General features: G+C 43.9%; 3 protein-coding genes across 6 annotated transcripts in view; all 3 read right to left on the reverse strand.

Moving 5' to 3' along the window:
- gsk3ba (glycogen synthase kinase 3 beta, genome duplicate a) overlaps positions 1-2,066 on the reverse strand; it is a 25,435-nt gene extending 23,369 nt beyond the window's left edge. For both annotated transcript variants that reach the window (XM_031869360.1, XM_031869359.1), the window contains exon 1: positions 1,190-2,066. In XM_031869360.1, coding sequence (XP_031725220.1) covers positions 1,190-1,277 — 88 coding nt within the window. In that variant the 5' untranslated portion in view covers positions 1,278-2,066. The remainder of the gene's footprint in view (positions 1-1,189) is intronic.
- A 947-nt stretch (positions 2,067-3,013) lies between these two features.
- gpr156 (G protein-coupled receptor 156) lies at positions 3,014-15,164 on the reverse strand. 3 transcript variants are annotated; one of them, XM_031869355.1, is made up of 10 exons: positions 14,912-15,164; positions 12,242-12,394; positions 9,089-9,216; positions 8,856-8,991; positions 8,661-8,771; positions 8,267-8,392; positions 7,848-7,943; positions 7,467-7,703; positions 6,793-6,951; positions 3,014-6,292 (listed from the first exon to the last, which is right to left on the reverse strand). In XM_031869355.1, the coding sequence occupies exons 2-10, from the start codon at positions 12,356-12,358 to the stop codon at positions 5,006-5,008; spliced, it is 2,397 nt and encodes a 798-aa protein (XP_031725215.1). In that variant the 5' UTR covers positions 12,359-12,394; positions 14,912-15,164; the 3' UTR covers positions 3,014-5,005. The 3 variants fall into 3 exon arrangements, with proteins under 3 accessions (XP_031725215.1, XP_031725214.1, XP_031725213.1); XM_031869354.1 differs by having other exon boundaries at positions 12,242-13,781; XM_031869353.1 differs by having other exon boundaries at positions 12,242-15,164.
- LOC116395448 (zinc finger protein RFP-like) lies at positions 9,149-12,308 on the reverse strand. The gene is made up of 2 exons (XM_031869358.1): positions 11,567-12,308; positions 9,149-11,171 (listed from the first exon to the last, which is right to left on the reverse strand). Exon 2 carries the CDS (start codon positions 11,167-11,169, stop codon positions 9,514-9,516), a length of 1,656 nt encoding a protein of 551 aa, XP_031725218.1. The 5' UTR covers positions 11,170-11,171; positions 11,567-12,308; the 3' UTR covers positions 9,149-9,513.
- Positions 15,165-15,489: the final 325 nt, after the last annotated feature.

Consider the following 15,489-nt stretch of genomic DNA (forward strand, 5'->3'; position numbering starts at 1 on the left):
GGGGGGGGGGGGGGGGGGGTCCTCGTCCGAGTGATTTCCAGTGCCAAGGCCCAGAGAAGAGCATCAGCCTGAAGCCTTACCCCAATAACACACATCATAATCACACCACAGCCCTGAAGCAGTACCAGCATTTTCCCCCTCACACACACCCAAATACTTGCCTCCATGCAAGATAAGAAAGGGTCGGTACAGTAGATGTCTCCAACCAGGACAGCTGTCAATAACGTGGATATGATCATCAGTAATTCATATCACTAAGTTCACTCTCATGAACTGTAATATTAATTGAAGATATATTAGGTTAAGATAAACCCCCATATCCAGTCTCATAGCACCATCTTATGTGGTCCAGACATGAGTGCTATCTGCAATCTATGACACACATGCAGTGTGATAAAATGCTTTAAGAAGCCAGTTTGTAAAGATGACATTTAACAGGCGGTGGAAAAGTGAGTGAGCTCTACATGCCTTGAAATAGTAACAGAGACGATATAAAGCAGATATCAAAATAGATACGTGTATGGACCAACTCCATCTCTGCAGCCAGTCTAAAACCAGCCTCGGGCACGGTGTCACTACGTGGCTCCGTTTACACAGGATGCTGTGGGTGTCACACCGATTTCGACACGGCCCATATGATCAATGAACCTGCCCTTCTCCGGGATCACGTCAGTTTCACAGGAGTCAACCGTGGGAGCACCTTCCGCTTTGGCAGTTGCGTAATACAACCGAACCTATCGCTTTAACTCAATTGCATGCTATGTAGTAATAGCGCTATGAGATCTGATCCGCACCCGAGTGGACCGGATCCGCAGTGCAAAGAGAGGGCTGGATTTTTGACCTGGGTTGGTGCCAACCGTACCGCCTTCTGGCCCGGCGCGGCCTGCTAACACTGGTCAGGCTGACCGGCCTCGGGGCCGCGCATCAGAGGCCAACGGTGTGGGCTCACACCGAGGCGTGCAGTGTGTGTGTGCGTGCGTGCGTGTCTGCCACTCAGAACCGTCCAATCTCAGTAACACAGATATATGACAGGGCTAGGCTAGGCTACACGGAGCTAACGTCATGCGCTCGCGTGACACATTTTCAACCCGGTTAGCGTGAAGACATTCGCGAGGACGTTGTAACCCTCGGTGGGCCTGGTGCATGCAGCAGAGGAAGGCTCCTGGAGAAATACTAAGGGTGTACTTACTGCTGACTTTCATGCTGCCGAAAGCAGAGGGCTGCGGCACTGGTTTGCAGCTCTCCGCGAAGGATGTGGTCCTGGGCCGACCCGACATGATCCGATCCCTTTGGTTCTCTCTCTCTCTCTCGACTCGGGAGACTGTGACTTGCTAAACGGCAGAGCTGATCGATTCGTTAAACCTTCTCATCCAAAACAAAAAAAAGGATGACAGTAAAGGAAGCTCACTATAATCCCTTTACCCTTACGTCTAACGTTAGTTCTTATCGCCTAATAAACTACCCTTTCCTGCCCACCGACGGTCAATCAGAGCAGCATTCTCTTCCTTATATTCCAGGTTTTCTTTCAGCGGACCTTTGAAGACACGTCTCCGACTAAAATAGTCATGAATCTGGCCTCTCCCTGTGGCCCCCCCACCCCGATTAAAACCAGTGTCTTTCTGGGTGCAGAATCAATTTCACAAAGAAGAAGCAGGGAGAGATCAGGTGTTAGGAGGGCTGATCCGGTGCGGTTCTAAAGGTTAATGCGGCGTTTTTTCTGGACGATTCTGGACACATGCAGCTCCTCTTCATATCCCGATGTGGAGGCTCAATGATCCGACTGCCATGGCGGCTCCCTCGCTATACCCTAGCCTACAAGACCGTCCAACGGAAAATCTGCCAGTTGTTCCAGTTTTTCCTCCACGAATTCAACGACTCCGCGCTGAATCAAAGACCGCCCTCGTTGCCGTCAAATGTCGGTGTCCTCACCGAAGCTCCGGGGCAGCGACCTCTTCAGAAAACGATGGTCTTTAGGTACAGAGTGCGACGATACCGAATTTCTTTTTTTTATTCCTTCCCCATAGGTTTCGGGCTCGCTGTCTTTGTCGCTACGCACGTTAGCTGCGCCAGTTCCGTAAAAGGTTACAGGGATTGCTCCGCCGTCGTGGCAGGAGGTTCACGCTGTTGACGTAAACATCAACGGAGAATAGGAAAACTGTGAACGCGCAAACGGGGAATCTGGGGTGGCCGATACAGCCAATCAGATAGGGTCTCCTTCAGTAATGGGCGTTAACCGTGTTCCTGTGGTCCAATGAGAACGCAGCTCCTGAGCACCACATGGCATAATTTCTTGGCACCGCCCTCATGACTTCAAAGGATTTTTCCCATGCCGCGGCAGGGACAATGGGCGGATCTGCTCCCAGGACTGATAACTTTGTCAGCCAATGGCGCTCCAAAGCCAGACTGTCAGTTCAACTGGACCCAGCTGTCACAGAGCACCGGTGGTCATGAAGCACTGTTGCTATGTTAGTCACAGAAGACCGTCCACTATCTCTCTTCTTTCACATTTTTATATACACGCAGCCCTCCGGCACATCCATTTAATTAGTGTCATAATGCTTAGTAATTTTAATAATGTGTGTGAATACGTGCATGGCTGCCTTGTCACACTACAAGTCTTTATTCGGGTTATTGTCAACCCTACATCGTTGTCTTTTATGCACTAACCTATACTTTCCAACAGGGTGACCTTTATAAAGGGTTTATAATTCGGAACTAATTGCTTTATTAATGGTATATCATTTATCACACCACTATATCACTCCCTTTGCACTACCCTCATTCCCTTGGACTAGGCCTACCTTAACTCTTAACACCACAGCTTAAGTTGTATACATGCATAACTGTATATTTTCCATCGTAAATAAAGTGCAGTTTCTTCTTTCAGTGCAACTATCACTGTTTTTTTGTTCTATTTTATTATCAAATCAATGTTTTGTAATTTGACTAATGTCTTTGCCTTATTTGTAGCCCACATTTTGTCTGTGTGTAGCATGGGGGCTAAAACAGCATCTCTCCTTCCTGCCTAATGACAACAAAGCTGAGCCTTGACTCTTTACTCACCCAGTAAAGCTGTTAATGAGAACACATTTTGTGTTGCCAGGTTGTTGGTTTCTTGTTTCTCTTTGGTGTAATGTTGTTATAAATGTTGGTAAGCCATTAATACTAAAAATATTGTTGGTGATAATAAAGTTGTTAATAAATCAACTTTCGTCCGGATCCAGTGAAACCCATTTTACAAGTGAAGTGGTCGTACAGTCCAATAAGTCAAAGGGATTTTTCACAATCTGGCAACCCACTTTTGTTATTATTACAGTAAGGGCTACAAACTGACGAAAGAGCATTAGTAAATAATTGATTAACTATTAATAAAGCCAATAGTTACAACTTATAAACCCATTATAAAGGGTTCCTGAAGGTCAACTAATCACTCTCTTTTATTCAGTATGTAATACGTGTTCAAGGAGGTAGACGATAGCTATGGACTATCGTGTTATTTTGAGAAAGAAATGTGATTGACAACTCTTTTATTATATTTTTATCATTATACGTCAGTTATCCCCATCTTGAACAGAATGCGGGTCACTTGGCTGGAAAGTCTTTCCTCCTGCACAGTGATGCTGGTAGTCTGTCTTTTGTGTGGGTTATTTATACTCTGTTATGCTCTATATCAAAAGGAATTTCTCCCAGGCTGCCCTTCAATGGTTCATATGCAGAATAGAGAGCAGTGGCGTCTCAAAAATAGGCAGCAGAGCAGAAGTAACGCAAGACGCTGTTTTCCCTTCACAGCAACACCACCTCAGGCAAACACACATTGTCCCATTAGCCGAAGAAAAAATGACATAGAGACAGAGAGGAGATAGTGGAAGAGAGTGAGAGAGAGTGAGAGAGAGAGAGGCCAAGACAGGGAAGAGAAATATTAAAAAAACAGGGCGAGTAATGCTCTGTTTTTGTCTGTGTTGAAAGAATATTATGAAAACTCCCAAACTAACAACAAAACCTGTAGTTGGGTGTTACAGCATATGAATACAGATTGGTTTGTAGGACTCTGGGCAAAATGGGTTGAGGGAATGTGAGTGTGGGGGCCTAATAGGGACTTATTTTTGACATGTGGCCCCCAGCTGGTTAATCAGTTCTCCACTGTATAAAACCAGAGAAGATGCAGAATGAAGTGATGTGAAGTTTCTTTTAAAAAGAGAGGGTTTGAAAATCTGTCTAGCATACACACAAGACACACACTCCAGATAACTGTGACCTTTGCACATTAAATACTCTTAATGAGTCAGGACAATAATACTGAGATAATAATGAAGTGTGTTAAAGTAAAAGTAACCCGTTTTTATCGAGTCGCTCTAACGGTGTGGGCTTGGTGTCTCGTAAACCAGTTGTAGATTGGAAGCATCTGACAACAAATGTAGAGCATTGTAGGCAATGAAGGAGGAAAAAGCAAAACTTAAACAACAAAATGCAGACCATACAATAAAATGGCATACACTTTAAGGAATGTGTTGATAATGTAAAACAATAAAAAGGGTACAGCGAAGAATTCTGTAAACACCAAAACATCTTATTATAAATATCACAATAAATACAGCATATACACAATAGCTAATATAGAGCACATTTCAGATGTCCTGTGAAAACATATCATTTTGAACGTAAGGGATGTCATCTGACAGCAGAAATATACACATACTGCCATAAGTAATATTAAAAAGTAAACAGCGTTGTCTGCTTGTGAGCTCCAAAAGTTTTTATAAATCTAATAAAAGCACCACTCTGACCCACAATGCAAGATTCAAGAATACTAATGCTCTTGTCATACAGAATTCCAAACACGTTCCTACTGAAAGTTACAAACAGATGATCTCCCATTACAGATGCACATTAGCCTAAAGCTAATTGTGCCTGCTTTATCCTAAATGCTAATTTTGCACATCGTTTCTTAGGACATTAATTCAAGTGGTGGAAATGGATGAACATGTAAAGTGCAGTAAATTTGTGCTCATACAAAGGTTGGTTTGATGTCTTCTTTGAATACCACAGGTTGTGGGGAGCGGTACAGGCTGGTGTAGTCGTCGTACTCGCTGTCAGAGGAGTCTGAGGAGCTGTCTGATGACAGGAGAGAGCCTCGCTGCAGGCAGGAGTCACAGTAGGGACGGTGGTAGTAATCGTAGTCTGTTGAGCTGCTAGAGTCAGAGTCCCAGTAGCCACAGGAGTCTCTAATGTGTCTATGGTGCCGCTTATTATCACCACCTAATTCCAGATCAGGTGGAGCTGTGTGATCTGCACACGGCAAGACTGAGCGTCTTTGGGACCTTGAAATATGCCTCCGAACTTTCCTTATCGCTTCATTCCCTTCCTCATCCTCCTCCTCCTCCAGCTCGAAGTCAGGGTTGTGAACCTGGAGGAGGGTACCATCCACAGTGACCCTATCATGGCGCTTGCCTGGAGTTTGGAGTTCACAGTTTTCCCTTATCTTTTCACATCCAGCAGCCTCTGACCCTGCATAGAAACAGGGAGGGGCCAACCCTTTTCTGCAGGAGTGGAAGGGCGGCCGACGTTTCCTCATCGCATAGGGGGAGATGCTGGGGTAGCGGAAGAGAACAGGTCGATGAGGAGTGCGCGGTGTGCGGAGGGAGAGAGGGGAAAGAGCAGAGGCTTCGGTAAATTTTAGCTGAGAGGGCGTTCTGGGCGTTCTGGACATCTGACCGGGTGATCGAAGTGCAATTTCCATGACTGCATCCACACTAAGCTCCTGGAGGACCTCCTGCAACTGCTCGCTGCTTACAAAACCAGTTGGTCTGGCATTTGGTCCCAGCTGGGATGTTAGGCCACTCTGATTGTTGAAAGTTTCAAACTGAGAAGGGTTTAACCCTCTACGGGATTGTAGGGAAGTGACAAAGTGAACCGTCTCTTCTGCTGTCCTGAGTGAGCCAGGGGACTTGAGGGACAAGGGTTGTTTGAGATCCTCCCTTGTTCCCTTCCCAGCTGTGTCGCTACCTGTGAGCCCAGCGGTAGAGACACCTCTCTGGTTTTCACTGTCATACATATCACCAGGGAGAAGAGAGGAAGCAGCAATAGGAGCTGAGGAGCTTTGAGCAGAGGGAGGCTCAGAAGAAGCGGGGCCGTTAGACTGAAGCTCTGTGGTCTGACTGGAGGTGGAGTTGAGGTTGGTGTTAAAAGAGTCCAGGTTCTGGTCCTCGGGTGGCTGGCTGGCTGACATGAGTCGCAGGAGTTTATCCTTGGCGTTGTTCACCTGCTCCTGCAGACTGTCAATCACAACGCTCTTCTGGAAATTGTAACAAAAAACACAAGCTTGAACACTCCGACACATATAGCATTAAAGAATCTTGTCAAGCAATTTCCAACGTAGGCTATTGCAACTGGTTAAGTGCAGTGGTTTAGTGCAAGTCCCAGCCAACAGACACCCTTAATAAAAAGAGAGAGTGAACATATAATCTGTCCGGCAACATGTTTTCGAGGGATTGTTGCCAGTTTGAGATCACTGCTGGCTTCACTCATCATGTCTAATGAATTTTCTAGCAAGTCTGGGGAAATTAATTGACCGAACTTAAAAAAACTTCGTCCAACAACAACATACAACACAAGACAAACTAAAAACTATTAAAGTTGTGTTTTTTATTCAATGAAAAATTGTAAGAATTGACAACGAATTGAAACAAATATGTATCGTCACATTATAAAGCAATTCAAGACCTAGGTCCATAAGACCAGCTCATAAATTATTTGATATTCTTAGTAATTAGTAGATTCAAAATGATATAGTACCTCAGTAAGGAGTTTTTTCATGGAGTTGTTCTCCCCCAACAGGTAGTACATCTCATCCTGGCTGTACACCGAGGGCTGGCTCTTACTGGGGCTGCTGAAATACTTGGCCATCTGACTTGGGTTGTTCTGGTCCTCTTCAAACTGCCGCCACTGAGTCAGCTGCATGTTGGTGAAACAGTGTGTCACGCTAACTTTCAGTTATAGATACATTACACACACTAGTAATTAATCCAGGACCATTTCACACAAGACTTTTTGACCAGGTGTGTTTGAGCGTATTACTCACTTTTCAAATATTTCCTTCCTTTCCACTGAAGATGCATTGCTTTGTTGTGACATACATCCACTGCCAGACACTTAGAGAGTCATAAACCTGTTTGCAATATCCTACGTAGTGTTGACTCATTCACACCTTCTGTGTGAGTCACATTTCACTGACAGAAATGGCAAATTGATACGCATATAGAGAATAGAGGCTCAGGCACCACAGACACTCATAGATTTTACTACTTTTGTCAAGACTAAGAGAGAAAGTCATATGTCTGTCATTCATGTGTCTATGTAGAGTTTCTGCCTGTCAGATTGACTGCTGGTTTCCAGACATAGTATCTTATGATTAGATGACAATTCTGCCTAAAAGATTCATGTGTGTATCTTGAGCTATTTTGTCTTACCTGAGGCACAAACAGCATGCAGTTGGTAGCCAGTGTGCAGATGAAAATGGCTCCAGCCACAGTGCTATAAACCAGATTGGGCCAGGCGTGCAGGAAGATGGACACAGGGACGGCCACAGCCGAAAAGAGGGTGACCAAAGTGACGGCTGTCATGATGGTGGGAGACTGGTTGACGGGAGGGTGGCTGACATTGCTGGTCAACCCAGCTAGATAAGTCCCATAGAGGAGAAGACAACCCTAAGGAGAAAAGTGGGGAAAAGGTAAAGACAAAGGCCACAGAAAATGTAAATCTATAAATCATATCACCATTACAATGACGGAATCTCTATTTTATTGAAATCTAACGTAAAATTGCATTTCAATGAAATAGAGATTACTTACCTTCTGAACAGCAATAATGACAACCCACAGATCCGAGTATACAGAGGAGCAGGTCTCCAGCTGAGACAAAGTGTAGGAAATGTCTCTCTCCATCAGCTAGAGCAGGAAAAAATGTATAGTATCAGTGGGTTGCAACCTGAATAAATGTGGCTATTTCACCAACACGTCTATAATTAATTACATTAGAGGATTGGGAAGTTTGTGATTTCGCAGTCACAAAGTAAAACTTGCTTGCAATTTCATTAAAAAAAATCAAACAATTGTTATTTGACATCAATAAACAATCGGATGAAAAAAGGTGTTGGCAATTTATTTCTACGTGTCATAATCCTCAAACTGTTCTGTAATCAAACAACACAATCTTTACTTGTTTTACAACTTTCTTTTCTGCCCCACAGAAAATCACCATTGAATTCTACCTTGACAACAGCTCCGACAGATCGTGAACACCTGATCGGGTCTGTGAGGTTCCAGGTGGTGAGAACCAGCATGTCCACCACGATCAACAGAGCCACCATGCCCATCAGCTGGATGTCTCGGATTATCTGAGGCAGAAGGTAAAGTCCCCAAACACTTCAATGTCATACAACAAATGTAACACTCTGGGAGACCCCAGTTACGGAACACTGTCAATAATAACTTTTTTGGAAGTGATACTGTATATAAAAGGAAGTTATGGAAAAAAACAAGAGAGCATTTACCAAGGTTTAGCAATCCTCTAAATCTGTAAATCCCCAAAAATCATTCAGTATGAGGATCCAGGTTTGCATCAAGAAAATAAAGACAATACAAAGGCTGGGGGAGCATTCCTACCACTCTCTTGTCAGGCACTCGCTGGGTGAACACTCTGTACAGTCTCCACGTCTTCCCCAAAATTGGGCCAAACACCAGGGTACTTCCGACACAAAGAGTCCACATCCGAGCCTGGAGGAGAGAGCACTGCATAAATATCCAACAATGATCTATCCAACAACATAATGAAGGATTGAGGGAGACTGCAGGCCTTACTTGTAGCACAGCTGTGGATGCTCCACCCTGTGATTGTGATCGTTCCCCAACGGCAAACAAGAAGCCGCTGCTGTAGGTGAGGACACTTCCAAAGAGAGTCAAGACATTCAGGTTGGGACTGGACATCTTCACTATCCTGATAATACAACATGTGCAAACACACACACAATTGATCAGTTAATTCAGCAAATATATTTTTAATGTTTATAGATGTGTTTCTCTTTGTAGACTACCTGTTGTTTTTGAAGCGCATGGTGAAGAGCAGGAAGCAGAAAGCCAGCAGGATTCCACAGGAGAGCAGCGTCCACACCACAGCATTCAACACTGGGGAGAGAGATCGCCTTGGGAACTCCACTGCCATCTGCACACACATGCAAACGCAAACTCCTCAAAATCCAATCCAAATATTACAGGTGTGTAGCTGATATACATGTGCATTATTTGATTACTGTTTTTATATGTTCTGAACCCTCCATTTTGTAAATGTGATGTAAAAGCAACAAAAAGAAGTACACAGGATTCAGATGAATTAACACACTTTATTAAGGCAAACAGAACAGCAATTAACATGCTGGACCTTTGCTATCTTTCATTTGAAAATTGGAGATGATTAAAAAAAAACAGTTGAAAGCAACACGAAGAGATGAAATGTCAGATTTCAGACGTTGACAGGCAAGATGATCAGAGGAGCAGAGTTGACTCCGCCATGATTACGCCGAGGGTTAAAGTAGGGGAAAAGTCTTTCATTGAATGAGTATCCAGTGAATGAGTAGATATGAGAAGCAGATTCTGCGTCATAAAAAGAAACCTGCCCCCACTCCAGATCCACATACACCCCGACTCTCTGGGGCTTCCCGACCAAAGGCACATGGATAGGAGTGCTGCTGAGGGCCCAGTAGCTCTTGTCTTTCCTCATCCCCAGGGCCCAGTAGCCTGTCTCAGGGTTAACTATATTCCCTCCTTTTCTGTTGACGGATTGAAGCCCAACTCCAATATCCCACTGTGTCTTGCCTTTCACCTGGACTTCGTAGTACAACCTGCGTGAGGAGAAACCCTCCTTTCCCAAAACACTGACCCCAGGGTAAAATCTCTCCGGATTGTCCGGGAGGCTCAGCGCTACATCACAGTGAAACACCTGTTTCTTGTTTTCAGACAGCACCAGTTTGGGATGAGCTGTATCAGGGTCCAGAGTCACATCCACAGCACACTGCTGAGCCCTCTGAAATTCGGTCTCACATAGCCTCTTCACCTCAGCCTTTACTGTCTCCTCCAGCTGACACGCTACTCTCCTGACTGCTCTCCTGACCGTGCCCACATACACAGCACTCTCTACACAGGTAGCAGACCAGTCTTTGATGGCTGGCAGTGTGGAGACAGCTGGAAAGCTTTGGATAAGAAAGAAGTCGTCTTTGGTGTGTGAGAGCTGCTCCAGCTCAGCGTTTCTCCGTCTCAGCTCATTGATCTCCCGCTCCAGCTCCATGATGAGTCCTCTGGCATTGCCTTCAATTTGCTTCTGGTTTGCACCAATCACCTCCACCACTTCAGCTTGACCTTTCTGGATAAAGTGGAGCAGATTGTTGAAGACTTGCATACTCTCTTCAATCTCTCTTTCTGTGTTTCCTCTGCTGAGCTGAACAGTTTGATTGATGTCGCTGATTTTCTCATGTCGGACATTAATCATTTCTTCCACTTCTGCATTTATCCTTCCGATTTGAGCTCTCCTGTCACTGCTCTCATCCTCTATAGGTACAGTGTGATGAGCACTGTGGTCTCTCTTAATACAGATCTGGCACACATAAGTCTGGTCAGTGTTACAGAACAGGTCCAGCAGTTTTGCATGCTTCTTACACACTCTGTCTTGCATGTTCATTATGGGGTTGATCAGGTGATGTTTCTTAAAGGTGTTTAGGACATGATGGGGCTCCAGGTGAGTCTCACAGAAGGAGGCACAGCAGTCCAGGCATGATTTAAGAGCCTTGATTCCTTTTCCAACGCACACATCGCATGAAACTTCTCCTTTATGGCTTGAATACTGGTCCACGGTACGGACTTTTTCTTCGTCTTTCTTTTCCAATGAATTCTTGAACTGGGAAACCACCTCAGATATGAAGGTGTTAACTTTGAGCTCAGGCCTCCTGTAGAACTTCTGCTTGCACATGGGGCACTGTGACAGATTAGCACTCTGCCAGTATCCTTGTATGCAGTCCCTGCAGAAGTTGTGCCCACAAGGAGTAGAGACTGGTTGGTTGAACAAATCCAGACAGATGGGGCAAAGAAGCTGCTCCTCAGTCAGCACACTGCCAACAGCAGCCATTTCTGGGAACACATCCAGAAAGAAAAGCAGGTGGGATTTTAAAGAAAAGTTTGTCTCTGGTCCTTTCCATTATACTATTAGGTTTAGAAACAGTTGTGCCTGGTGAGCTGTCTACGTCCATGAATAGTAACAAATGCATGGTGTTACATTTCATCACAGGATATTTCCTTCTAGCTGAACAATTTATGTGAACTGAGTTCTACAGAAACTAATAAAAAAGAATTGTTATGACTTTAAAATAAAATAAAACAGTATATTAAAATATAATATAGTCACATAATCACCATAAAGCAAACACAGTGCAGCACAGGGTTCCCTTCCCCTTTGAGTGTGTTGAAACTGACAAATGCATAAATTAACATCATAAAGCATGAAAGAAATCAAAGAGATAACTTACCTCGCTTTACGTGGTGTAGCACGGAGAGGAAAGGAGTCTACACAAGAGTGCTTGTGTTCCCTGACACAGTGGCTCTACTACTTTGGTTTCTATTTGCAAAGTCACATTAGACTTTCTTGTGCCCGCCTCATGTTGCTGGTCTCCACTCACCCTTCTCTTAAAGGCACCAGCAACTATGATGGTACTAAACATAGCTTCACTAGCCCAATGGCTTTACATGTCTAGATCTCTACTATTGAACTGTCTTCTCAAGTGGTAAATAACACATTTCTAGTTTTATTCAATGTATTTCATTTGTGTGGGTGGTTTCGGTGATGAAAGATGGAAATTCCTCACATTTTAAGCCATAGGTCCAAGTTTATCAAGAGCAGTGAATGTTTTGCCAAAAACTGCAAGTGATAACTAATCGGAAGTTTAAAATGTAAGTTGCATTGTATGTAATTCAGCCTTGTGTGAATAATGTGATTAATTTCTTAAATGCACTGTCAAAATAATCAACAACATATGTATGTACATGTACATATGTCTTTGACCTTGACCTTTAGGAGGGCCAAAAATATTCTGTTGATCAGCCACGCTGGATTTAAGAAAGCTATGTCTGCTATGTCTGTCTGACTGTGTGTGTGTGTGTGTGTGTGTGTGTGCGTGTGTGTGTGTGTGTGTGTGAGTGATTACCGTGCTGAGACTACATAGTCTCTGCAGAATGTCGAGACCCTCCTGCCTGTTGACTCCTGAGTGGATGAAGCAGAGTGTGGAATCACACTGGGAGCTGCAGTTCAGCTTAGGCTCCATTACTGACCCCAGTCCGTCCACTTTCACAAACAAATCCTGAGGAACAAACAGATGATAAGACGGATATGATGACATGAAAATTGTTCTTTGTAAAACTGACTTGCAACCATTCAGAGGGAAAATGCATACATTCTTTGCACCTATTTCGGTCAAAACATTTTCACTGCACCTTTATATATCTTAAAAATGAGAGCACTCTCTGAGCTCCAAAACAACAGGCACTGGACCACAGAGAAACACATTTCCCATGAAGTCCTGCTTCTTTTTTAAGGTCACACAAATTAGTTGTAAGACTTTTAGCCACCACAGTGTGGTGCTATGACGGAAACCTCCGAGAGGAGGATATTTGCAAGCATGGAAGTGATTTTGAACATCATTGATATTACACCAAGTAAAAAGCTTGAGATTAGAAACACAAATAAACCCAAGAGACATTAAGTTTAGGGTGAAATCAAGGTTAGAATGGAAATGCCCAAATAGTGTCAATTATTTACCGCCACAGAACTAAACCGAGGAGGCAGTACTCGGCCTGTGTGACAGGAAGCATGTGGGATTCTGCTTATCCTCAATTTCCACCAGCACTACGTCATTACTGAGGTGAACCAGTCAACACAGGAACGCTCTCTGCTGTGATAAACATTTGTGCATCACGCGAAAGGGTGAGCGAAATGAAAGAACATGTAACACAATCAATATCTCAAAAGCCCTCATTTGCAGTTTTACTGAGGACCATATAATCTGCAATTAACCAGGTTACTTAAGGCCCCTGAAACCGAAATCAAACTTTGGAGAGTATCACCAAACAACTGTTTGTCACTCTTGCCACAGGCATTTTTATGAGGCTACCCGTGCTGCACTGACATGTTGCAGATTTAATTATGCAGCATGGTATCACCCGATACTCTGAGCTATAACACAGGCTAAGAGTGTGATGTACGCTGCAGTGACTCAGCTGCACGTTGTCGAGACCGATGACCACTTGTATCGATACAAGTGTGTGTGTTATTAGACATCACACATCTCGTCATTGTCTGGAGAGTGACGAAGATACCCAAAGCACTCTGGGATAGTTGGATTATGGGATTCAATCAAAACACAGCAGTGTGAGAAGTCTTTGACTTGCATTTGACTTTTGGACGTAAACTATATGTTAATCCACCCAACATGAGACGGAGATGTTCTATTTGACAGACTCCTTTGGTGTACGTTATTGAGTGAAGAATGGTGTCCACAGAACAATGAAGTCCGCTGGGCAGCATATCTGGGAAACGTCTGGAGTTCCTGTTCATGTCCTGTCGTCACTTTCCAAGTATAGATCACAGTTCTGCTGCTTTCCGCAGGGAAAGATGACAGAGAGAGGCATTTCCGCTGTTTTTTCAAAATCCTGCCTCTGTAGCTTTCAGTTTGGGAGAAAACCGCCACCCTGCAGAAGTCAACAAAGGTCAACAGAGCCCTTCCCCAGACTGAGTCAGGTTTTACGGACATGTTATTCACTGTTCAGAATAATCTTGAGGAGTGTCTTTTGAAGTCCTGAAGAATAAACCGCAAGTTGCTCCTCAGCTATCTCTGTATTCCTTGTTTAAATGTAGGGCGGGCCTAATGAGTGTAGCTTAGCTCCACTTGGTAACTTGCCCTTGGGTCTCTCTTTAAATCTTTTTTTTTTCTTCTTTTATGTGTCTAACTATGTGCAATATTTCACCCATTTCTGACAAACCTCTGCACTCAGAGAGAATTGAGTTTTCCATGGCTTTCACCAAATTTTTAATATATTGCATGGAGTAAAGCCCATTCATCGTCCTGTCAGTCTCACTGTTTCTCTTTTAAGATTGTAACCATGGGCGCTGCCAATAGGTAAAGCCCGGTTCAGAGGCCAATATTGAAACATTCCTCCTCAGTTAGTAATCCGTTTATACGTTTATTCTTTAAGCCGAGTTAGAATACAATTACTGCACTGAAGGTCCGGCACACGTCATTTCTGGGCACATGGTGCCTTTTACAGCCCCCCCCCGAATTTGTCAAAATTCCATCAGAAGTCATCTTTGATAACTGGGGAGTCTGCGCTTGTGCTGTATGAAACCACGTGACCATTTCAAGATAAACACCTGAGGAAATGTGTCACAGCAGGGATGAAACTTTTGGTGTGTACACATTAATTACTAGTTAGCATATTAGTTCACGGACGCGTTCTGTGGGAAACTAGAGGCTTATACCTACTTGTTGTAATAATAATATTAAGAAGAAGAAGAATATAAATAGTTATGTTATGAAGCATTTATTTACAGACTTCATGGACGTCATGGAGCATTAAATTGAACTAATGCATAATCTAGGCCTGTGATCTCCATCAACAGCGCATAAATTAATCAACTCTTTATTTAAGCGATCTTACTTGGTGAAAGTATGCGTAAAAACATGTGTTCACCCAGTGCTGCATCGATGCAGCGGCACGGTAAACTATCAAACTTGTCAATCAAATCACTTGAGAGGAAATTAAGACGTAGACCAGTGAAGGAGGAAAGAAAAGAGACCAAGAAAAATCTAAAAAAAGCAAACCTCGGTCTCCAGAGCGCACAGAGGATCCCATCGTCTCGTCCCGCTTCAGGCTCCATCGCGCAAGGCTGAGAAAGTTATCAACAATCGGAAATAAATGACAGAATAATATGTTATCTAACATAGCTACAAAGGTCCCATTACTGCAGATGCGTAATGAATCCCACGACACAATATGTCCGTCAAACTGTCAGTCCTACAGCCCGGGAAGATCCTGTAAGTCAGGAAAAGTTCACCTCATTGCCGGAGTTTTCATTTAAGCTTTGAGGGAGGGAGGAGTGTGTGTCACGGACATAGGGTGTGTAATCTCTCTCTCTCTCTCTCTCTCTCTCTCTCTCTCTCTCTCTCTCTCTCTCTCTCTCTCTCTCTCTCTGTCTCTTGTGAGGTTTCCAGCTCCAACTGCCCACCAAATGGGTTTCAGAGTGTGATGTGACCCATGTGGTGCAGGAGGGCTGTGACAGTGTGGGTGCAGGGGGAGCCTCGGGGGACTGGGTGGCATATAGGACAAGGCGGAACACTAAACAAATATACTGAATAACAGCACTTGTTTTAATGGAAAGACAAACACAAGCCATCTCTAT

This window comes from Anarrhichthys ocellatus, unplaced genomic scaffold (assembly GCF_004355925.1).
Source record: "Anarrhichthys ocellatus isolate YVR2014 unplaced genomic scaffold, GSC_Weel_1.0 scaffold47, whole genome shotgun sequence".
NCBI classification, from domain to species: Eukaryota; Metazoa; Chordata; class Actinopteri; order Perciformes; family Anarhichadidae; genus Anarrhichthys; species Anarrhichthys ocellatus.